We start from the raw sequence: 24904 nt of genomic DNA, 5'->3' as shown, positions 1-24904 counted from the left end.
TCCAAACACCTACCCAAAACCAGCCGCGACGCCCCCATCTCGTCCGAACGACCATCACTTTCTTCCTCCATTTAAATCCGACGAGCACTGTTACTTCGCCTCCGTCGTCAACTGAAACCAGTCACACCCCCACGACCACCTGCTGAACCAGCAGAATCCGGCGACCATCGTAACCCTTCCACCTCCGTCAACCACCCGCAACCCTACTATTAAAACCCTCCACAGCTGCTCCGTCCTCATCACCTTGCGTCAACAACCCACCACCAGTCGACCATCCTCCTGTCTGAACTCCCGTCGTCACTGCACAAACGACCCTCCATAGCCGCGTCGACCACAGCCCCAAGCAGCCCTGCAGCTGTTTCCCCTATCCTCACGCCACTAGCTGAACCGGAGTTCATGGAGGTGAGCTGCTCGACCTTGTGTTGAAGTCGAGTTCCATTCAAAGTCCAAAAGTTGAGTCGAGGTCCGGTTCGTCGAGTTTGTTCCGAGGTTTCGTCTTTGTTCCTCGTTCAGTGAGGTCCGACTTGAGTCCCGTCGGGGTCGTGTTTGTCGTTCTGAGGTTGTCGAGGTTCACAGGTTATAGTTCTTCATCCTTTGTTTCATTTCATTCGTTTTGCATATTATGGTTCAAGGCTAATGAGAATATTCGATATTGATGAATGTCAACAATGCAATTTTTGTTGTTGTGTTAAAAATGTTTATTCTATGTAGTTACTGCATGCTTAAAGTAAATGTGAGCATATGAACGGTTTGTGTTCGTCTTTGTTAAATTGCTTTGCTTTTTTTCATTTTTTACCATGGATATTATTACCTGTTAGAATCGTTGTTTTTTTGTCATTGGTAGAAAATCGTAGTTGTCTTAAGTTTGCCCTCAAATAATAAAAACGAGACGAGCTTCGCCACATAAAAAATGTACAGATTGCGGAGCCCTCACAAAATATATGCATTAAACACTTAGATTCCGGGACGGGCCGTTTAACAAATTTCACGGCCCTACCCCAAAAATAATAATACGCTAGTTGCTTTAGGCGCGCCTTTAATAATGTTATCTCCCTAAACTCGGGTGCACATTTATGTGACCCAAATCCAAATCTCAACAAAATCGAAATGTGTCTCTAATCACGGGTACATTGACTGTGGCGTGGTCTGAGATGCATTTCCATGACGTTGCAAATTAATTTTTAAAATAATAAATGGGACGAGCCTCGACAAACAAAAAATGCAAATTGCGGGGCCCTCAGTAAATACTTGTTTTAAATTTACTTAGAATTCAGGAGGGCCGCTTAGCGAATTTCGTGGCCTTCCCAAAATAATAACACGATAGTCTCTTTAGGCGCGTGTTTAATAATCTACTTTCTTAAAACTTGGGTGTGCATTTCATGCGACCCAGATCCAAATCCCAAAACATCAAATAAAATATGTTCCGGATTGTGGGTGCATTTCATGTGACGCAGTCCAAAGACATGTTTTAAGCGATGTTCACATTCTTTTGAAATAATAATAATAAAGCGGTAAAAAGTTAAAATTGGCACATTGGTTCATAATTGTATTTAAAATCAGATAAATAAGCCGAATATGACAGTTGAGCGACCGTGTTAGAACCACGGAACTCGGGAATGCCTAACACCTTCTCCCGGGTTAACAGAATTCCTTATCCGGATTTCTGGTACGCAGACTGTAATATGGAGTCATTCTTTTCCTCGATTCGGGATTAAAATTGGTGACTTGGGACACCCTAAATCTCCCAAGTGGCGACTCTGAAATAAATAAACCAATCCCGTTTCGATTGTCCTTTAATTGGAAAAACTCCCTGCGCCCTCGCGGGTGCGGAAAAAGGAGGTGTGACAAGCAGTACCAAAACAAACCAAATGAACTCAAAGAGACGACCAGAACCACTTGAAACTTTCAATAGGCTAAAGTTCAATCAGAAACCATTTCAGCTGGACTCAAAGTCACTCAAGATCAGTCTAGTGTATTTGAATTAGGAAAATGAAATCACTGAAGCAAGAAAAGAATTTCAATGACACAGTGAGACTTCTCAGTATTTCTCTCTGTTCTCTTCAAGCTTAAAACTCTCCAAACTGATCCCTCAGAAACTGACTGACTCTCTCTCCAGTATTTTAAGTGTTTTCAAACTTCTCTAATTGCTTAAAGAAGAACTGGCTTAAAATGTTTTCTCACCAACCGATTTCTTCAGGACTGGTGAAACTCCCAAGAACTCTCTCTATTTCTCTAACACTCCCCTCTTTCTCAATGACTGATTCATAGCTCTTTTAATATGTATACCATTAGTGCTCAATCCACTAACATCTTATCTTTTTAATTCTTTAATTCCCCCCCTCCCATCACCCTAATGCTTTTATTTTAATCATTAACGCCTATTTCAGTCCCTAAAATCAGCAAGTGCATTCCTCACTATTATATGTTCCTTGCCATTATTTAATTCAATTGGTATGAGCATACTATATTTTAATCAATTCCTTTTAAGCCTTATGTTTTGTTCCTCACTAACACATTAGATTAATGGTTAATTAAGTACTTTACTGACAGCCCACTAGCAAGATCATTTGCCAAACTTTTAAACCCCCCACATTACCCTCCTGATATCCCAGAAATTACTGTCCTATCCCAATTCCCCCTTCAATCGGTACCAACCCCAACAACTATAACCAATTCAACTCATCAAATTCAATCAGCAGTTCAAGCTAGAACTCAGATCAGATCAAATAGCATAAAAAATAAAGACCAATGAATCTGAACAAAAATCATATTGAACTACCAAGGTCAAATTTCAGACCATGATTGACACAGATACATGGGAATGACTAACTATATTCACAATTCTAAATTAAACTTAGGCAAAATGAATGATCACTGTAAACGCACTGAATCGACAAACAAACTGAACTCATATGCAAAAATGACGAACAACAAAGAAAAGGGAACCAAACATCACACAAAATGAAACAATTCGAACCAATAATAATAGCAAACACTCATAGTTCTAAATTAACCTTAAACACAAAATGTAGGAACACTGAGGATAAACTGAATGGAGCCCTGAGGCTGAGAACAAAACAATCGACACCAAACAACTTGACGAGAACTACTAAACTACCAACATGAACGGATTAATCGACAAAACTATTTATAACATATGTTAATCAACAAAAGAAAACTGGACCAAGAAAAAGGTCCGAAAGAGGAGGAAGAACTACTTGACAAAAATGACGAATTAATCATTCAAAATAAAACAACAACAAAAGAAAAAGGAAAATAAAAGAAATACCTCGAAATTTCCGACCAAACTCAATCTGTTTCAGTCGACACTTTTTCTTGAAATTTTGAAGCCAAAATGGACCTTAATCGAGTGTTCTCGACTGAGAACACTCGACTAAAGTCGGTTAAAACCTCAAATTTTTAACTTCGTACACAGTCTGAAGTTTGGTTCTTTTAGGGTTTGCCTTCGATTTGAAATTCGAAAGGCTCTAACAAGATTCAGACAGAACTGGGGTGGGATTTGGGACGAGGGTAGCTAGGTGGTTCAGTGATGTAACTTTGGGGTCAAATGGACGAACTAGGGTTTTGGGACTGATCTTCGATTGAAGATTCGAAGCGTATGGTACTGATTCGAAGAAAACTGATTCGGGATTTGGAAAGAGGACGTCGTGGGGAGGCTGTGGTGTAATTTTGGGGTTGTTTGGACCACCGGAACCGCCGTGAGGCGATTTCCGGTGGGCAAAGCACGGTGGTAAGAGGCGGAGGGTCTGTTTGGTCTCTAAAGCTTAGAGATGGAATGAAAGTTTGATATATTGAAACCCAGTTGATTAATCTGGGTCGTTGGATGATGGGAACCAACGGTCCAGATTAATTCACTTAAGCCAAACGGGGTCGTTTAGTAGTAACGGGGGTCGGGGCGGGTATAGGAACGGGGTAAGGGAGAGATGATCTTGGCCGTTGATGGATTGAGATCAACGGTCCAGACTGAGCGTGACAGAAACGACGCCGTTTGGGCGGTCGTTTGCCAGATCAACTGGACCGGGTACAGGGGTGTCGAATTGGGCTGGTTTTTGGGCCTCGTCGATTTCTTTCCCTTTTTTTTTTTTTTTCATTTTTTCCTCTTTTCCTTTATTTCCCTTTTTTAATTTATTTTTTCAAAACTAAAATCCTAACTTTAACTATAAACCAAATTAAAAATACCAATTAATTCTTGATAACAATCATCACACACAATTAAATACCAATTAAAATAAAACCACACAATTTGACATTGAACGCCAAAAAAATGCCAAGTACATCTTTTTGTGATTTTCATTCTCGCAAATCCAAATATTGTTTAATTAATTCCTAATTGTAAAATTAAGTCCTAAATGCATAAGCAACACATATTTTTGTATTTTTCTTAATTAAAGTAGAAATAAACATGCACAGACAAAATACAAATAAATCACAAACAACACAAAACTATTTTATTTTGAATTTTTGGGAGTAGTTTTCGTAGGGCAAAAATCACGTGCTCACACGTACGAGTGAATATCATTTAATTCAAATAAATATGTGGATTCATTGGCACAAGTTCATCAAGTAAGCAGGAAAGAAATATAATGTATAAATTAAGTAGGTTAACTAGATTATATCATTATAATTTGCATGAAGTATGATACTTTCACGTATCATATCAATGCACTATTTAGTTATATCTCCACTTAAGCTGGAATTAGTTATATGATTCTTTTTACAGAATATTAGTAAAAAATAATTAAAATATTTATATATAAAATATAAGAAATTTATGTAAGATTTTATTTTTCAAATTATAAGTGTCTTTGAAAATTCTTTTACCCGATTTGAGAGATTTGATTATCCACATGTGTTGGATATATACAATTATCTCTAGTTGTTTTTAAGTATTTTTTATACATATATAAAAATTTAACCCAAATGGATATACTCATGTTAGGACTAGCCAACTAGTCACTAGAGTCCATGAATTTGAAGTTTTGAACTATCATTGTGGTGTCTTGGCTCTTATAGCTTATTCTGATTTAATTGTTTAATGAAGTATGTACTATCACTATGCAGTGCCTGCATTTACAGTTTAATTATGTAGCACAAAAAATACAATAACAATCACCCAGTAAAATTTCACTAATGGGGTCTGTGGAGGGTAGTGTGTACGCAGACCTTATCTCTCCCGAATGAGTAAAAGAGACTATTTTCGAAAGATCCTCGGCTCAAGAAGACGAAAGAAGATAATATCAGTACCATCAATAGAAACTATAAGAAAAATAATATCATAAAAATGAGAAAGTAGATACAAAACAAAAGCGATAGATAGTATATAGACCCGGTATCATGGAAAGGAAAGAGCACTAAGACGCAACATCGTCAATAACTGACTTCAGACAAAAATCCATAACTGACTTCGACAAGAAAGACTCGATTACCCTTGACACAAAAAGTAATTTATTGTTAATAATGGTACTTTTCTTTTCCTTAATTTAATAATAGTACACTGATATACCACACAAAAAATAATTAAGAAGGCTGAAGCCGCTCACTATGCGGCGACATAAGCAACGCTGACCGCCATTTTTCCTTCCTTCATCCGCCCATCCAACATTATCCCATAACAGTACATACTTTGAATGCCAACGAATTTCAACAAAAATTCTTCTTATCTTAACTTTACTTTAGAATGCCAGGACTTCATGCCTTGTTTAAACATTTAGAAGGAAGTCAAACTCTTATCGAAAACCCAGATACAATTTTGTTCACTGGTGGCTTATTTCTTGACCCATTAATTCCTTCTTCAATTACCACCACCACCACCACAAATTTTCTAAACGGCTCTTCAATTGATGATTCTAATGAGTTACATTCTCCCATTCGTCGTCGTAGACCAATTTTCAGGCGAGAAAAGAGTGTTGGTGCCGGTTTTGTGGGTAAATTCTTGTGTTTGAGCTTATCAGTCAAGAAGAATACTGGCGTTGTCGCAAATTCCAGTGAATGCTTGTTGAGTAATAATGGAGATGAGAGTTCCAAGGTGGAGGAGCCTAGTGACGGTTCTGGAGGAGGGAGGAAGCGAAATATTGGGTTACGGGGACGTCGTGGTGCAGTGAATACCACTAAACATTTGTGGGCAGGAGCAGTTGCTGCCATGGTATCAAGGTTCGTGCTTTTCTCCTATCGAAGTGTTATAAATTTCAATTATGACATTTTGAACTAACTCGGAGTTATTGCATAGCTGACTTTTTTATTGCACTTGATCTCCTATGCAATATTTAAAACTGTGGTAGGGAATTTGCCCATACTGCCTTTGAGGTAAAATCTGCTTGACTCCCTAACTACTCACATACATATTTTTACTCGCACTTAAACGTTGGAAAGCTAGGAAACAAGGAATGTGCCATTAGTTTTTCAATATATGATAGGGAAAAGCTGTGAATATGGATGAATATGTGGGAGAAAAGGGATGCTCTTTTTACAGAAAAACAATAATGCGGAGGGGCCTGAAATTTTAATATAGGATATGGACAAACTTAAATATGGAGAAAAATGTCGTCAAAAGGAGATGGTTTCAGTAAATGGTTGTTAACATGATAAGTGCTGGGAAACACACGAGTCTTGTTTTATTTATCACTATGTTGCCGTTATAAATGGAAGTGTCATCAGTGTAGTAGCTATGCTTGTGTTGTTGTTTTAAGGTCAAAACTGTTGAGATGAAGCATTAATATTTAATGTGATGTTTGGTCTTACTCATACCTCGTTTTCTTTTTTTGGATATGTAAACCCCACCGCTGAAACCCCCCATCCAGGAGCAAACAACAGCCCTTCTCCTATTTTGCTCCCTTGGTGACTCTAAACTCTTAGATCCTTTTTACTAGGCTAGCCCTCCCTTGTCTTGGGTTTACTTTCACAATCAAAGGCCTATTTCCGTTAAGTTATTAATCCATGTTTTAAGGCATGCACGATAATCCATTTTGCTCAAACTTTTAACCTTTGTCTCATTTTTCAGTTACTGTTCACTTACATGGATGTCGTGGTTTTTGTTTGGATCTTGTTACATTACTGTCCATCTTTGTAAAATAAAAGCATCATGTTCTTCTTAGGCACACTTTCTTCACTTCATTCCAACATAGAGATGAGTCAGAAGTAAGCTTTTACCCAAAAAGCTAGGCCTGTTACTCATAAAGTAATCCATGTTTCTACCATGTTGTTTATATTTTCCTTTTTTTTTCCAGAGAGCAGGAGAGGGGGTTTAAATCTTTCGTTAAAGTCAAGCAAGACATTCACATTGAGAAGAGGGACATCACGTTTTGACCTATAACAATAATGATCTGAATGCTTTCAGGAAAAATCCTTTTCTTTGGATTGAGCCTCTGGACATTCCTTACACTCAAGTTTTTAACTTCATTTTTAATCATACGGTTTTGAATACAAAGAAGTTAATTTTTGTATTCCTAGAGTTAAAGATATGTCTTTTTCTTTTCCCCTCTTTTTGGTAAGTATAAGTTTCATGCTTCCAAATTGCCTCAATCATGTTATGCAGTTTTCTGAAATTTGAACCAACATGAAACTTCGGAAATGGTCCTTATTCTGAAACTATTCAGAGCTTACATTGAGGAGAGGGAGCGATTACCGGTCAATCAACCCCTTTATTATTTTTGAGTCTTTGTGCACTTCCATTTTCTTATTCTCGTTTTCTATCCATTTTCTCTCTGGCATTGTGATGGTCAGAGTCGACAACTCATTGTATGAACTAACATCATAGCCCTGTTAACTTCTTTATATTTATTTGATTACTTGACATTTGTTAAAATAGTAAAATTGGTAACAGATAGTCTAGTTTATATCCTTCTATATACCTCCGATTTTTTTAGGTTTGAGATTAAGGCATTAAGCATGCTTTTGAAGTTACTTCTAAGGTAGTTAACTCTAAATCGATGTTGAAATCAGTTTCTTCGTACAACTATCTTTTGCTTCAACTCTGTATGAATAAATCTTGTTTTAGCAGAACTGTTGTTGCTCCACTTGAAAGACTAAAGCTGGAATACATAGTTCGCGGTGAGCAGAAGCACTTAGTGGAGCTCATCAAAACGATTGCAGCTACTCAAGGCTTGAGAGGCTTTTGGAAAGGGAACTTGGTCAATGTCCTTCGTACTGCTCCTTTTAAGGCAGTTAATTTTTGTGCTTTCGACACATACAGAAAGCAACTCCTAAGATTATCAGGAAATGAAGAAACTACTAACGTCGAGAGGTTTGTTGCTGGTGCCGCAGCTGGAGTGACTGCTACTGTGATGTGCTTACCACTGGACACCGTAAGTTATGAGATATGGAAAATGCATTTTTGTCCCTTTGATATTTATAATCTTCAATTAGGCCCATCTATTTTGCGTATAAGCACATAAAACTGTCAGTGCATCAATTTTAGCATTTTGATCGTCTAGCAGTCGGCAGAATTGTCAACTTTAAAAACCTTTTTTTTTCTAGTTCCATTTTTTATATAATTGTTTCTTTCTTTAACATTGTTAATCCAAAAATAGCAAGAGAAAAGGAAAATAAGAAATTTCTTTTCTCGTCTCCATAAACCTTCTTTTATGTTGCGTATAGTTTCCATTCCTTATATACAATTTCTGACTCTCAGCCTCTAGCAATCCAAAAGGGCAGGCCGCAAATACAAAATTATATCCAAAAAGAGGCCTAAAATTATCATGTGGAGTTGAAAAAGGAGGTATTTGTCCGTATAATCTTATGGTTTAAGTTCTGCAACACATTAGCTGCTTGTCAGTTCGATCTGCATCATTCATTCATTATAGATTTCTGCCAGTAGAAAGGAGACATCTTTTTGCTAGGGACTTTGATTTTGCATAGGAAATTCAGTAACCAATAAACAAAAGATTCTTTATTGAAACAATTAGTTCTGGAATTGAAGGAAAGCAAATTGATATTTTGGGTACATTATCTTCAAGTGCAATAATTCTGCGCCCATCCCATTTTTCATCCAACTATCCTATTTCTTGTATATTTCACAGTTGCTTAAGGGAAACACGTTAAAATTCGGTAGTTACTCTTTCTGATTCATCTGCTGATGAGTTCTAACTTATCAAGCAGTTTTGCCTCTAAACCTTTTTTGTTTTCTTAGCATTTCTTGGTGAGTTGTGGAAGGAGATAGCGAGTGTGACAAGGGGAAAGCAATGCCAATTAGTGGCAGAAAGGACTGGGGAGGTGGGGCAGTGCTTGTGAGAAGCCTTGGGCTGTGGACCAAGAGGGTGGTTAAGGAAGAAATAATTGGGATTGATAAATAGACTCTTGTCAACTTCCCAAAGTTTAAAGCTTCCATCATCCTCGAGCAAACTAACTCCCGAGCAGAATAAACACTATTAAGCACATCACAGGGAATCATGACTAGAAGACCCTTAAGCACATTCCTTTTTGTTTTTGCTATTTTATTGTTATTGATATTAGGACTGTGCATAATATGGTAAATACCGAATTACCATACCGAAACCGAAAATTTTGGTATTTGGTATTTAGTTATGTGGTTTAAGTTTTTAAAAAGTTTGGTATTAGGTTTGGTATTTCGGTATTTACCGAAATATATACTAAGTTACACAATACACGTATTATTGATTGTAACCTACTAAGTTACATGTTGAGGTTGGTGGTCCTTGTTGTATTCTCTAAGTTCAACAATTAACTCTAAGCAAGTAACAAAATATTTTCAATGATCAAATTTATTCGTTATGTACCTTTTTTCTCTGTGTATTTTGATACTTGCTGGTTTTGGACAATGATTTTGTCAACAGTGAGCTTGGCACGTTTTTATTTTTGTATTTGTGAGTACTTTAATTAATGAGAATATTACACTCTATTGCTCTCTTCTATGTATTAGTTAATATTCAAGCCGAACAACAGAAGTTACCGGAACGAATAAACGGAATACGAAAGGAGAAAAGCCGAACCATACCGAATCTAGTCCGATATTGGTATAGTATTTTAAGAAACCGAATACCAAAAATACCGAATCAAAATGTCTAAATACCATACCGTACCGACCGAAGAACACCCCTAATTGATATAAATAAGATACCGAAAGATAGGAAAAACTATTGAAATAAAAAACAAAATAAAACTAAGAACTATAGAATTTTAACTTTCATTTAGGATTAGTAAATACTGTTGAGGCCTTAATGTTTTTTCCTAAATCAAATAATAGAAGGGCCCCAACTGAAGTTGGCATATAGGCAGGGGCAAAAGAGCGAATTTCCCTGTATAAAAATTTAGTATAATAGCTACTGATCAAGAAAAAGAAGAGAAATGTACATCAGCTTTGTCTGAGAGAAAAACAAAGAAAGGGATGAAAAGATAGAACAAATCTTCGCTCCATCAGTGAACCAGCAAAACAAAATGGGTACTGGACATTGTCTGTTATTGTTAATACGGGCCAAACTAATTTCTCCCTTATCTTTCAGGTCTGATACATGCTTATAATAAAAGATAATGCATGTTTGAATTGTGTATGGAATGATGTTCTGTCATTTATTAGCATCAAAGACCTGGTGTTATTACTAGTTTTTATTTCTCTGATACATGCTTATAATAAAAGATAATGCATGTTTGAATTGTGCATGGAATGATGTTCTGTCATTTATTAGCATCAAAGGCCTGGTGTTATTACTAGTTTTTATTTCTCTGATTTGAAAATGGAAGCAACTATGCTGAAATAGTTTGCATTTCATTCTTCCTTTAGGAATGTGTAACATTTTTTTTTTTATAAATAGAAATGCATAACGTGTTCACACCAACTGATTTCCTTATTAGATTGATTATCCTCCTAATGATTGGGGAAGTTTGATTTCCCTCTGGCTTCTTCTTTGTTATTTCCACTGTTGCCTGATAATTTAAAGCCTTTCAGATCCGGACCAAGTTAGTGGCACGGGGTGGAGAAGCCTTGGGCGGTGTAGGTGGAGCTTTCCAACACCTGATCAGAACTGAAGGATTCTTCTCTCTTTATAAGGGCCTTGGACCCTCCATCTTGAGTATGGCCCCAGCTGCAGCTGTCTTCTATAGTGTATACGACATATTAAAATCAGCTTATTTGCATTCACCTGAAGGAAGAAAAAGAACTCAGTATATGAAGCAACAGGGAACAGAGCTCAATGCTTTGGACCAGCTTGAGTTGGGACCTATGAGGACCTTGCTCCATGGTGCTATCGCTGGTGCGTGTGCTGAAGCTGCAACCTACCCATTTGAGGTCATTAGAAGGCAACTTCAGTTACAAGGCCGAGCATCTAAACTGAGTGCCTTGGCAACTTGTGCAAAGATTATTGAACATGGGGGTGTTCCAGCTCTATATGCAGGGTTAATCCCTAGTTTACTACAGGTACCAGTACCGTTGTGGCCATGCATTATTTTTAAAATACTTTTGTCATCAGTAAATGAGTCATTTTAATCTCAGAAACTGAATACCACTCTTCTTCCCATCGTTGTGCTCCTCAATACGCATATGGAAGTAGCAATTGTTCATTAGGTTAAGATAGTCGGTTAGCTAGAACAAGTATTATCAGCTCTATTTTACTGTCTTTATGGTTAAAACCTCCTCTCCTTGCACTGATGTAAAACTATCTAGGAAAATGGATAGCAAGAGCGGGGGAACTAAGGGATCGTTTGGTTGGGAAGCAAGTTATCCCATGATTAATTATCCCGGGATTAGTTATCCCACCCTTCCATGGGGATAAAAAAAACACTACAATCCTGGGATAAGTAATCCCGGATTAGTTATACCACGATGTTATTCCAACCAAGTGTGGGATAAACTCATCTCAAATTTAATCCCGGGATTAATTATCCCTTATCCTTCGTACCAAACGAGCCCTAAGAGAACAAGATTCTGAGTTGTGGCCTCTCTATTTTCTGCCTTTTATCTTCCTTTTCACCCTCTCCTTCGTTTTATTGGATTGCCCCTATGGCTGACTTTTTCTTTAAATAGCAGAAACAGTACATCCAGATCTAGAGAAATTATCATATTTCAGTTCAATTGATTTGCATATTCTATGATTATAATATTCCAAATTCAACCATAGCTTTGAGGGATTGAGTTCATTTTCTTCTTTTCAAATCTCGTTACTATTAAGACTTCCCATTCTCACTATCATGTTCTGAATCTTCAGGTGTTACCTTCAGCATCCATAAGCTACTTTGTCTACGAGTTCATGAAGATTGTTCTCAAAGTGGAATGACGAACATCTGTTGCTAATTAACGAGGTACAGAAGCATTGTATTAGAATGTTATTCATCACATGATATTAAAGAGGTAGGGTTTAGTTTGTTGGACATTGAAGCTAAAATTTCTCTTTAACACTTAATGAAATGTTTAGCTTAGATTCAGGCTCACAGACTCGACGCTATATTTTACTCAGTAAGATCATCTTTATCTGTAGTCTGTACCACTATTTAAGCCCAAACCCCTTTAACCACAATCATCTCATTTACATGTTATGGTCTATATTCAAATTAATGAAATTCTTTCACTATAATTCTCCATGTTGTCAAAAATCCTCCTCTGTCCCAACAGGAAAAAAGAGTTTATCAAACAAAAATGCTGGTATTCTCTTCAACAGGCTGAAAAGATAGCTGATTAATGATTACCTTTTTGGGGAAATGAAAAGGGTGAGGAGAGCAACGATAAAGAGAGTAAATTATAGTATTAATAACTCGGCGGTGATTGATTTACGCTTATAATGTAACTCAAATCGAACAACAGTTGGATGGATATACGCCCATTTTAACAATTAAATGAGTGCATCTCTTGTCAAACTCGTCCAAGCTTGTAAAAAGGTCAAGATACACCTTTAAGTGAACGTATCTAACTCACGGTGCCCTTTCAAATTTTTTCTGTTTATATACCAGGAAGAATGTGCAATCTCTCTTCCTTTACTTCCATGTTTCTAAGCAAATGATAAGCTCCTTTTGTGAGAAACAATTTGGCAGTTAATTTGCGAGCGGTCTATAAACGTAAGTAAAGTGAAGTTCTTTGGGAAATAATATCATTCTCACGTTTTTAAGGGGACAGAGAAAAAGTCAACGGTAAAAGTAAAAAATCTTAAATCCATCGTTAAGTTATTACTACTGTAATAATTTTCGGTGGATAAAGGAGAGAATTTTGTGAGAAGAAAAAAGGATACAGAATTTTGCAATTTCAGCCCTTGAAGCAGGTCAACGTTTAAACATGAACTTTTACACCGAGACACAGAAGACCCATAACCAGAAATCATTTATAAACTCCGCTTTTTAAAATGGCAAAATTCTGCCTCTATTCCTGAAATCTTCCACCAGTACTAAACTAGTGTTGTATTTTAAAACGACAATATAAATGGGGGAAAAAAAACTCAATCCAAAAAATATATAATAAAATATTTCTAAAATCTTCATCTGCAATCATACGTGTAACATTTTCACTTGCCCTTCGATAATCACACAGTTTTTCCCCCGAAAACGCTTTCACCGCCGCTATGCCGCCGTCCGGCACCGGAGCTGAAGCCGCTGCCGGCGGCCGCTGCACGTGCTCTTCCATCGAAGATGAAAACCAAAACCAAAATCAAAGCTGCCAGCATTGCCGGCGATCGACTCTGCCTTCCTCTTCGTCATCTTGCTCGTTGCTTAGCCTCGAATCCTATCCGGTTCAGGACTACGATAAGCTTTGGAGAATCTATAGTGCCTCTATTAAAGGCTTTACCATTGGCGCTGGCCTCAAAGGTGGCCTCGCTATCTTCGCTGTTCTCTCTCGGCTACGACGTAGAAAATCGTTGTCCTCTGCGAAGTAAAAGTTCTTTTCTTTTGAATCATCAAAGCTTTTTAGATCTCAATTTCACAGCTATGCTTATCTCATTTGAGTTTGTTTTTCATGTTTAGGAAAGCGCAAATGGTGTCGAGCAGTGACGATATAATTTTGGCACTAAAGGAAACATTAAGATATGGTCTATTCCTTGGCACTTTCGCTGGTACTTTTGTATCCGTTGATGAAATTGTATCTGCTTGGGGCGGTCATCGAAGGTACCACACTATATATGTGTGTGTGTGTTACATTCAAAAGTTTTCAGTTCGTTTTATTTATATACACACAAATACTTATTCTTGAATTTGTTAAAATCAGAAAATTTTGCATTTGTTATGAGAGTTGGGGAGAGGATTAACGTAACAGTAAATGAAGCAGAAACTTAATTGAAATTCAGGTCAGCTAAGTGGAGAGCATTGCTAGCTGGTGCAATCGCGGGGCCATCAATGCTTCTTACTGGTAACACACAGCATACAAGCTTGGCAATTTACATTCTTATGCGTGCAGCTGTGTTGGCATCGCGTTGTGGAATAAAAAGTAAGCGGTTTGGGCTCATATGCAAGCCTTTAACTTGGGCTCATGGAGACATTTTCCTCATGTGTCTATCCTCTTCACAGATCCTGTAAGCATTGTTTTTTCTTCCTCTTGTAGGGGCCTAATTTCATATAGATATAGGAGTAATGACTTTTTTCTGTGATTGCAAGTCATATACTTCTTAATCTTTATGTATGTATGTATGTATATATATATACATATATATATATATATATATATATATATATATATATATATATATATATGTTATTATTCCTAGGCAATCTGGTTTCCTTTTCAACAATGTAAAGCTGCAAGTTTTATGCATTGTTAGCACTTCTTTTTTGATAAACTGTAATGTCATGAACAAGTAAACGTTTCTCTCATTGTTGGCTTCGTATTGAAGTTGGCCAAGAAATTAGGTACTTTCCAAGTCCTAACACGAATGAAAAGGTCCCCGAGAAATGGTCATTGCCTTTGAACTTCTTACCCCATTTTAGTGGAGAGTGAAAGGCTACCTTGAACAACTGGAGGACGAAGGTGAGGTATCGATGGGAATTCATGTTTACATCTTGAAATATATCATTTCTATTGTCTGTATGATGCGTCTTAGAGACTTGCATAACTAATTAGCTCTTTCAAAATTCTTTTGTTGGGTGGGTGGGGTGGGGTGGGTGGGGGGTTCTAATGGAAGTGACAACTAAATAGTCAAGTTGCACTGGGCACACTATTAGCAGCGGCTTACAAATTCTTAAGCTGTATGTTCCACTATTTATACATGCATGCTCAGTCTTGCGGTCATCAAAAAAAACAAATATGGTAGTCAGAGTGCTGATTGGACACTGACATTTCAGTTAGGGGTGTTCATGGTTCGGTTTGGGTCGATTTTTCCCTAAAAAGAAACCAAACCAAGTAAGTCTGTTTTTCAAATATTAGAACCAATTAAGTCGGTTTTTTTTCGATTCGGTTTATGTCGGTTTTTCGTTTTTTTCGGTTATTTGTCGGTTTTTTCTTAAATATAAGACATACACTATCAAACACACATTTCGGCGACCACATTTTCAACGTAACACTATCAAATCAATTGCCCTTTGAGAAATCTATTATTTACCAAGATATATTGATGATAATTGAATTAAACAGTGATGAATAATTTAAGGACTCAATTAAAAATATATTATTTTTAACAGGAAATAGATTCTTACACTTAACAAAAGAAAACTACCAATTAAACTAGAATGTAAAGGTAAAGAACTGTACTAAAAGTGCAAACGATTAATATTTACTATAATTTTTAAAACTTTGTATAAAAGTATATATATATATATATATATATATATATATATATATAAACATTGTATAAAAGTATACATATATATAGGTGTAATAATAAATTTAAAATAGCTACTCCTATATTCGGTTTGGTTCGGATTTTTTTTTAATTAGAACCAAAACCAAACCAAATTTGATCGGTTTTTAAATTTCAAAACCAAAACCAAACCAAACCAAAAAGTATCGGTTTTTTTGGTCGGTTTGGTTTGGTTTTCGGTTTGGTTCGGGTTTTCGGATTTTTATGAACACCCCTAATTTCAGTAGTCTTAGAACCAGAAATATTTAAACTGATTCAATCCCACTTGATAATTTTGTAATATGTTTCAGGAAGAGTAGAACTGTCATATCTGAATCAGGTTAATCTCAGATTCTTTATTTGTCTGTCACAGAGGCGGACCCACGTGGAGAGGAGTGGGGTCTCCGGCCCCCGGTAAATTCGGAAGAAATTATCGGTATATATGTGTATATTCCTTCAAAATATGATGTATACCTCTCTAGGACCCCTCAAACACAAAAGCACTTTGGGGCACTGGTAGGAGCTACTACTTTTATTCCAAATACCTAAGTTCGAATTTCTGTGATGTTTTAATACCACACAAGAGGGGGGTGATTTGTGTGGTGTCCAATTTTTTGCGTGCACAGATTATAGAAGGACCTGGTTCTTCTATGTGTTCCTTATATTACTGTTGCGGAATAATAAATGCAGAAAGTAAAGAACACAAGGATTTTTACGTGGAAAACACCCAACTCAAAAGGTGAAAAAACCACGACCTACTACCCAGTAGGATTTTCTCCAAACACTTCACTACAACTCTTTGTCAACAACAAAGTTTACAAACTCTTGCAAACCTAAGGATTAACTCTAACCCTTATAGCAACCAGCCATAGACTGTTGCGAGCGCTTCAAGTTAACTCTAACTTGAACAATACAACTCAAGTTTACAACCTCTTGCGGCCCTAAGGATTAACTCCAACCCTTATAGCAACAAGCCACAAGTTGTTGTCCAAGTTGTTGCGACTACTTCAAGTTAACTCTAACTTGAAAGATACAACTCAAATACCTAGTACAATTTGCTTTTAAGAAAGCTGAAAGGTACAACTCAAAACGCCTACTACACTTTGAACTAAAAATAAAGAAAGACACATAAAACTCTTTATGGAGCTGGTTCTTCAATCTGGTTCGTGTAGCTTCAGGATCACACTCTTAAAACTCACAGGAATTGCTCACAAAATGCGTTGCTATTTTGCTCTCAATTCTTGCTTAATTTCAGTATGTGTGCATCACCTGTAAAAGAGAACAACATTGATATTTATAGAGTTAGTAAATAAAGATTAACTAGAGTTCTAATGCTTTACTCTTCCTTGGTGGAAGAGTTCTAGTCAACTTCAACTTCTAACTCTTCTCTTATCTTGGATAGAGTTCTCTTCAAGCAAGGAGTCATGCTCCTTGTCAAATATGCAACCTTTTCGTTTAGGGAATATCAGATATGACCACTTATACTTATCCCTTTCACGTGCAAGCCTTTTGCTTAATTCTGTCTGTCACCTGTGTATCCTGTCCATGGACCTGGTTCATGCATGTGTTCCTTTGTTAATCATCAAAACCAAAACCGCTCAGGTCAACACTCTGCAACTACACAGCTGCTTCCCACGTTTTTTATTTTTTTGTTGGACAATTTTAATATGATAGCCCAATGGCCCATATTTTAGTTGGAAAATATGGGGAGAAATTCAAAAATATCCAGATTTACAAGTGGTCATTTTAAAATAGCCACAGTTTCAAAAGTAATCGAAATTTAGCCACTTTTCATGTAAAGATAAATCTGAACTAAAACACTATTCAAAATCCGGAAAAATACTCCAGTATAATATACTGGAGTTCCAATATAATATACCGGTCCAGCATAATATACTGGAGATTGGAGCACCGGTGCTCCAATCATATACTGGAACTTTCCGCATGTTGGTGTTCCAGCATCATATGCTGGAAGTTCATACACAGGTGCACCGATCTCCAGTATATTATGCTGGAACTTTCTGTGTTGCAGCAAAATAGTGACTATTTTTCAATGACTTTGCAAATGCTGGCTATTTTCGAATAACCAATCCGAAAACTAGCTAGCCCGTGCTATTTTTACGAAAATATGGTCAGCCCAAAGACCCATATTTTTAGCTACTACCAGTTGCCCATTCTTTTTTCTTTTACTTAATTAATGTATTTGCTTTAGTTTTTTCCAACGGACCCACCCCCTTTTACTTTGAGTTAAATCCCTAAATCAAAAGCTTCTTCTCCAATTCTCTCTCTCCACAAGACAACTTCTTCCCCAATTTTCAAAACCCACAGGCAACCACCAGTGATTAGTCCACCTAAAGCCACAGGTAATTGTTTCCGGCGTGACCCTACTGCTACAAACACTGTTAAGGTACTGTTACGGTGCCCCTACCACCTTTAAATCCTGGGTCCGCCTCTGGTCTGTCACAAGTTACAACGAAAGAACTGTATTATGATTTTGCCTTACAAAGAATGTGGAAAAGTATATTTTAATTTCAGTAAGAATTGTGATTATATGACTTGTCTTGAGATCCAATACTCTAATCCCTCCTATCAATGTAAGTAGAATTCTGTTAGTATAAATCTTGATGGCATGTGTTTAGTTTAACCGATGAGGCATAAAACTGCAACACGAGATAGTTGACATGTTTACGCTTTCCTTTGAAGAAAGTAACACCGTATTTCCAAAGCCCTAGCTCCCTTAAACATATGCATGTATCTTAAATGGAAAGTTTTATACAAGGCAAAGCCTCAGTCATGCACATACCACTGTCTTTGTATGTATGTCATCCCCAAGCACAATAGGTTTAGGACACCGTACATTAACAATGAACCGAAGTAACTGTTTGAGCTGCCGTACTACATTAGCCCAAGTGGAATTCCTATGTTAATTTGACCGCCCAAAAAAAATTGTTAATTTGACCGCCCAAGGGCCAAGCTAACTTTGGCTTCTGGTGATGATGTGGGAGATCTGTGTGTACTTGTGTTAGCAACAACAAGAAGAGGTCAAACTTGTAATATTTGATGGAACTAGGAAGGGACGCAATATGTACTTAAACAAGTCATTTTTTGAGTGTACACAGCAAAGTCTAGTAATCTAGATATGTTGCCTGCATGAAAAAGATACAATTTTGTGCTTCCATAGGATCAATTCTGATTACAACTTCCTGCGGAAATTTACCTAAAACGTCTGTCTACAAGTAGTTGTTAAACACTTGGTGTCATCCGTCTTAATAAAGATTTTAAAAAAAAAATATTTTTCCGGTTGTTTCGCTGAAAAAATGTAGTAAGTTCCGCATTCAAAACCTGATTTACTACGAAGACCTGATTTGCTGATTCTGAGAAGCCTATGCCCTTCTGAGCTATGCTTTTCTCTCATATTCCATTTTTTTATTTATGTCAGGTCCGCTTATATATTGAAGCAAGATAGTCTGCATCCATCTTACAGATCCTTTCTCAACAAACATGGTGGGAAATCTCAGGTTATCCTGCAGGGTGTGCGAGACCTGGCATGTGGGAACTCTGTAGCCAATTTGGATGCGATAGAGAATCATTACAAGTCTAATGGTGTTGACATTAAGCTGGATCCACAAATGAAAGTACCCTGCTCGGTATGTCACAATTTCTTGTTCCTTGGCAGGAAAAATAGTTCAAATATGACTGCTGGTTTCTATTTTTTTTTTTTTTGATAAGTAATTAAAGAAATTAGAAATTTATGCACTAAGCCAGTACATCAGGCATAATTAGAGGTTGTGCAAACCCTCTATTGTCTCTTCAAATTTATGACTGCTGGTTTCTATTTAGTTGGGTTTGCTCCTGCTAAAGCAATTTTTAGCTACTTTACAAAATGCTGGGGGAAAAGGAGTTAAAATATTTACTGTGTAGAGCTAGAAGTTGGAGGGGCTTGGATTGAGGTTGTTTTTTGTCCTCTGTTTCTATGATTTTGTATTCTTAAAGCTTTTGAGGTTGTTTGGGTGTTTTTGAAGTTAGGTTTAAATTAACAAACTTTTAAGGTTACAACAAGGGCTCTTGGGACTTGACTGATATCTTCTTATTAAGGGGTCCGTAAATCGACGAGATTGGCTATTTCTAGCAGTCACTACTTTATAGATTATGTATTTTACCATATCTTAGTTCTTTTTCTATTTTGCTGTTTGTTATTATCCTTTCGTTTTATCAATACTTTTTAGAGCTAATGAAGACAATGTGGTATCTGGAAATTTCTGTGTTTGTGGAAGATGTGTTGTTCGTTGTTTTTCTTATACTGTACTCTGTAAGGACATTATGATATATCATTCGTTTTTCTTTCATGCTGTATTTTGGGGCTATGTGAAATGCATTTAACTTGAACTGCAGAAAAAGTTAGGAGTTATGATTTATTTACAGTAGGGAATACCCATTTTAGACTTGATAGAGAAATTATTATTATTATTATTATTATTATTATTATTATTATATATATATATATATATATATATATATATATATATATATATATATATTATTCTGGGGTAATGATGATGATATGAGTGAGCTAAATGAAAAGAATGAGGATTCATATCGCCGACCCCAACTTGTTTGGGACTGAGGCATAGTCGTTGTTGTAGTGAATACCCAGCTGAAGAGGAGAACCATCTGAGGTTTGATATGTGTCACTGATATTTATCAACTCTGCATATCAAGAGTTCTTGAAAGTAAATTACATACAAAGTTTGTTCACTGGTATGCTTCACTGATTAGCTTCATATGAAAAAAATACCTTTAATGTTGTAGCCTCTTGTATACCTTATAAAGGGTAAGCCACATATGATTTTTCATCCCAGGATGTGGCTGGATGATGCATTGCCCTAGCATACTTTCGCTCTACCTGTAATTGTTATGACAAAACCAAACATCCTGTTATTTTGGCCTCTATTGCAGACTCTTGATTGTGTGTCATGTGTTTGCCTAAAGTAGGTGCCACTACTCTAACTTGAAATTTCTGGTTTGATGGTAATCAAGGGTTGCAAGATTACTTGGAATAATTTGTTGATTCCAAGTTTTTTTTCCCTTTTGGATGTTCGTGCAGATAGTACATGAGAATCAAGGTTGCGGTGCACATTTTATTTCTTTTCTAATTCAAGCTTACAAGAGGGCTTTGCCAGTTTACCTTCCAGTTTATTTAGTTCCCGCACTCATTGTACATCGTCAAGGGCTCTTGAAAAGGTACTCAACGTTGGTTTCTTAATGACAAAAGTATTTGTCTTCCTCGTTCTTCTCTTGGATCATGATTGCTAAAATCTGAAGCATTATATATATATATATATATATATATATATATATATATATATATTAGTGTAATAAAAACTATACTAAGCAATTATTTTTTACATTTCCATCATGATAGTCCATTTTATTTCCAAGCTCTATAATTGTACAATCATCTTCCTTCAGCTCCAGTTATTACAACATTTTGTGGTACTTTTTGCAGACCTAACATAATTTTAGCAAAGGGTCTTCTTGGTACGGCAAGGTCGAGTCTATTTCTCTCCGTGTATTGTTCATCTGCCTGGTAAGAACTGTTTTGCCTTGTAATAGCATGTTATTGTCTTTGTTATTATTTCCTCGTTTTTCTAGGCCTTTTTATCAGACGAGGTTAAGCCCCCTCCACGTTTTAGTCCTCTAGCTTTGAATGTTCATTTATCTCAAAGCTGCATGTATTATTTCATTGGTAGGTTATGGACATGCCTCCTCTTCAGGCTGTTCAAGAGATGTAACATTCCCATGGTGGCACTGGGAACGGTATAGGACCAATCAATTAATTTTCTTAACCAGTTGTTTACTTCTCCCACTATAAAGTTAACATAAAATCTTTTGGCAGTTCCCTACTGGTCTGGCCCTGGCAATTGAGAAGAAGAGCAGAAGGATAGAGATTTCACTCTACTGCCTTGCTCGTGCACTTGAGAGTTTCGTCACGTGCATGGTCGATGTTGGGTATTTGCCTCGGTCTAAAAATTTAAAGAGAGCCGATGTGGTGATTTTTAGCATGGCAACTGCAATTATCATGCATTGTTATGCTATAGAGAGGGATGTCTTCCGATCCAAGTACTTGAATGTTCTTGATTGGGTGTTTGGTGTGCCTCTTCCCCCCTATGAAACCACTCCTCGCAAGAACAGGAGAATCGATTCCAGCTAGCTATTATGCGTTGGTATGCCATGCCTCATCACCACAAGGAACAGTCTCATGTTGTGATGAATAATGGATTATTCCTTTTTCCCTTTGAATTTAAGATGGTTGACGTTAGTATACCATTCTTTTTCGTGAGAAACGTCTGTAAACAAATTTATCTTTATACACCATAGTGCCACAGCAAATCTACTCTGAAGCGTAATATTAACCGCTCTTGAGAAATTCATATTTCGTCAAGGCCTTCTAAAATTGTTTCGACGTAAGGTCATCTGGAATGTTTGCAGCAAATTACGGAGCTCAACCTTGACTTGTTGGCATTTCAAAATAGATATTTTTTGCCACCATATAATACAACAACAAACCTAGCATGATCCCCCAACGGGAGATGATGGTGTGTACACAAACCTTTGTGAAGGTAGAGAGATTATTTTGGATAGATTCTCGGCTCAAAAAAACTATGATAATAATAAATTCTTTGTGAAGGTAGAGAGATTATTTTGGATAGATTCTCGGCTCAAAAAAACTATAATAATAATAAATTAAAAAAGGAACAACAAAAGATACAAAACTGAACGTTCAATAATTTCCGAACAAAGAAGTTCTGATAATCACTCCATAATATCAACAAGGCTATCACATTGCAATCAAAATGGTGAATCATAAGTCGCTTTGAACCAACTCCTTAAACCTTAATATACTCCTTAAACCCTAATATCAAAACCCTAGCCCTCATTTCCAAAGCAAAACACATCAATACCCAAAAAGAGAAATAAAAATCAAACCTCATCTTCATGAAGGAGCATATTAGGAATACCTTTAGTGACAGGAAATTTGCGGCCAGTCTCGGGACAAACCAAGGCACCCTCTTCAAGATGAAGCTCAAGAAGGGCATGGTGGAACTTATGAAGAAAATCATCAGACTCGAGCATAGCCGCATCAGCATTTTCAGGCAGCTCGGCATAGCCCATGGTTCTAGAAGCTTCCGCCAATGCCTTCCATTCAACCTTATAAAACATGTTCTTGAGGAAGTCGATGTTGAAATCGACCTCCTTCTGTACCACTTTCTCAACCTCGATCTTCAGCGGGAATCCATTTGCGACTCCCTTGATGTTGGATGATAGCATATTGTGAGTTAATAGCCTCATCTGCACATGAATTTCATAAATTAAAAGTAAATTTGCGAAAATTCCCAATTGAAAAATACTTAACCATTTACTTTTCAATATATGAAGAGATTGCCGCAGGCAAGCCAGAAAATAGAAGCAAAAGTTAACTTAGTATTACTTGGAAGCAGGAACGATAATTAGGGGAGGGCGTTCGGTACGGTATTTAAGAATTACTTTGGTATATCGGTATCCGGTATATCAATTGTCCATACCAAAGTAGTTCGGTACGGTTCGGTATTTCTAGTTTGGTTCAGTACGGTTTCGGTAGCCAACCAAACTAAGCTGGACTAATTTTAGCATTAGTTTAAAACATTAACATAGCTGGCCAAAACAATTTTGATTACAACAACAACCACCCAGTATATTCCCACAAATGGCCAAAACAGTTTTCATTCTTTTACTAAAAAAAATTTCCAGCACCAAACCTTGAAATAAGAAAGCACTGTTATGGAATTGTAGACCACGGATCTTTAGCCTCAACTACGCCTTGTAGTCCTTGTATTTTTTCAGAAAGCAATTGTGATTAGAGTTAAGTTCAGTGAAATGATATGTTCTGACATAAATTTTGATATAGTACAATTACAAGTAAAAGCGGAGGAGAAAAAGAGTCCCAAAAATAACGACGCAAACTGGCAAAGAATGAAGAATTCCCCGACAAACCACCACCTAACGATCCCTTTGGGGCTGTATTGCACGCTGCAAACTATATATTGCAGAAGCAGAAGTAGCAGAAGCATCAAGTACACACAAAGAGCAATTTCGCTCTCATCCAAAATACAGATATAAATATGAAGCCTAACACGGAAATGTGCAAAAGGCACAATCTCTTTCCTTTTCCTACTGGGTGCTTGATATATTTCAGATGCAGCAAAAATAGAGAGGGCATAAACCTAGAGCTAGAGCCAGAATATACCAAAATGATGAATATTGAGGAATGAGAACCTGTTGAGTGTTGAAAACTTGAATTCTTGCCAAGAGGAGTCGCCGAGGAGAGGCGTCGTCGAGGACGGAGAGGCGTCGAAAAAAGCAGTCCCAGGCTCGCAGTCGTCGAATAGAAGTGAGAAATTGAGAACCCTAACCAAACGTCTGACTTGAGTCTTACATAATTGGTTGGGCTTAGGCTTATTTACTAGTACTAGGTGGGTTTTTACTATTTGTTTTTAAGAAATTTTTATAAAGCACTATCTTTTAGTAGTAATTAGCTATATATAGATATCATTTGCTATATTACGAATTATAGATATATTTTCTGTGGTTATAAGATGTATTTGATGTATTTAAGCTATTGTATTCATGAATACAGTAGCAAAAATAGGCGTGAATCAGGGAAGTCCAGCTAATCAGTTGTTGTATTCGAGTGTATTCGACTGTATTCATGGAGTGAAACATGGGATTACAACTGGACGACTGTATTCACGGCGTGAAATAGGGGATTACACTGCTTTTAAAACGGAAAGTGAATCAATTAACATAATAGACTCCTAATATAACTCAACAAACTCAATTATAAATCTGAATAAATAAATACATCTGAATACATAAATTATATTAATTAAAAAAAAACAAATGAAGACATTCATGGAATATAGCGAGACAGTGAATATAATGAAATACATGGAATACATGTGAGATCTATTGAAATACAATGAAAAAAAGACAATGAATACAATGAAATACATAGAATACAACGAGATACATTGAAATACAATGAAAAAAGGTAACAGACTCTTCAACTTGCTTAGCCCCAAACTCCGTCATCTTTGTTCAAGAATAACCCTAATGTCGTCTCATCGATAGCAGATTTCGAACCTCCA

General features: G+C 36.7%; 3 protein-coding genes across 4 annotated transcripts; 2 read left to right on the top strand and 1 right to left on the bottom strand.

Annotated features, from left to right (window-relative positions):
* The first annotated feature begins 5512 nt into the window (after nucleotides 1–5512).
* On the top strand, nucleotides 5513–12467 carry LOC107782541 (putative mitochondrial adenine nucleotide transporter BTL3). 2 transcript variants are annotated; one of them, XM_016603421.2, is made up of 5 exons: nucleotides 5513–6171; nucleotides 7884–7928; nucleotides 8018–8321; nucleotides 10919–11386; nucleotides 12174–12467. In XM_016603421.2, the coding sequence occupies exons 1-5, from the start codon at nucleotides 5699–5701 to the stop codon at nucleotides 12240–12242; spliced, it is 1359 nt and encodes a 452-aa protein (XP_016458907.1). In that variant the 5' UTR covers nucleotides 5513–5698; the 3' UTR covers nucleotides 12243–12467. The 2 variants fall into 2 exon arrangements, with proteins under 2 accessions (XP_016458907.1, XP_016458908.1); XM_016603422.2 differs by lacking the exon at nucleotides 7884–7928 and having other exon boundaries at nucleotides 5517–6171.
* Nucleotides 12468–13274: 807 nt separating this feature from the next.
* On the top strand, nucleotides 13275–23072 carry LOC107782540 (uncharacterized). Its single transcript, XM_075232760.1, has 8 exons — nucleotides 13275–13822; nucleotides 13915–14055; nucleotides 14235–14459; nucleotides 19159–19366; nucleotides 20824–20960; nucleotides 21226–21306; nucleotides 21470–21536; nucleotides 21616–23072. Exons 1-8 carry the CDS (start codon nucleotides 13515–13517, stop codon nucleotides 21928–21930), a joined length of 1482 nt encoding a protein of 493 aa, XP_075088861.1. The 5' UTR covers nucleotides 13275–13514; the 3' UTR covers nucleotides 21931–23072.
* Nucleotides 22486–24201, bottom strand: LOC107806977 (multifunctional methyltransferase subunit TRM112 homolog A). Its single transcript, XM_075232761.1, has 2 exons — nucleotides 24004–24201; nucleotides 22486–23069 (listed from the first exon to the last, which is right to left on the bottom strand). The coding sequence occupies exon 2, from the start codon at nucleotides 23067–23069 to the stop codon at nucleotides 22701–22703; it is 369 nt and encodes a 122-aa protein (XP_075088862.1). The 5' UTR covers nucleotides 24004–24201; the 3' UTR covers nucleotides 22486–22700.
* Nucleotides 24202–24904: the final 703 nt, after the last annotated feature.

This window comes from Nicotiana tabacum, chromosome 16 (assembly GCF_000715075.1).
Source record: "Nicotiana tabacum cultivar K326 chromosome 16, ASM71507v2, whole genome shotgun sequence".
In the NCBI taxonomy this organism is placed as follows: domain Eukaryota; kingdom Viridiplantae; phylum Streptophyta; class Magnoliopsida; order Solanales; family Solanaceae; genus Nicotiana; species Nicotiana tabacum.
Note: the sequence above shows the minus strand (reverse complement) of the source record. Positions and strands in the feature narration are given on the sequence as shown.

Excerpts from the sequence above, each read along its gene's own strand:
- LOC107782541 (XM_016603421.2), top strand. The coding sequence starts at position 5,699 with ATGCCAGGACTTCATGCCTTGTTTAAACATTTAGAAGGAAGTCAAACT. Across the intron at positions 6,172-7,883 it reads GTTGCTGCCATGGTATCAAG|GTTTGAGATTAAGGCATTAA; the intron begins GTTCGTGCTTTT and ends CGATTTTTTTAG. Across the intron at positions 8,322-10,918 it reads TGTGCTTACCACTGGACACC|ATCCGGACCAAGTTAGTGGC; the intron begins GTAAGTTATGAG and ends AAAGCCTTTCAG.
- LOC107782540 (XM_075232760.1), top strand. The coding sequence starts at position 13,515 with ATGCCGCCGTCCGGCACCGGAGCTGAAGCCGCTGCCGGCGGCCGCTGC. Across the intron at positions 21,307-21,469 it reads GTGTATTGTTCATCTGCCTG|GTTATGGACATGCCTCCTCT; the intron begins GTAAGAACTGTT and ends TTTCATTGGTAG. Across the intron at positions 21,537-21,615 it reads CCATGGTGGCACTGGGAACG|TTCCCTACTGGTCTGGCCCT; the intron begins GTATAGGACCAA and ends ATCTTTTGGCAG.
- LOC107806977 (XM_075232761.1), bottom strand. The coding sequence starts at position 23,069 with ATGAGGCTATTAACTCACAATATGCTATCATCCAACATCAAGGGAGTC.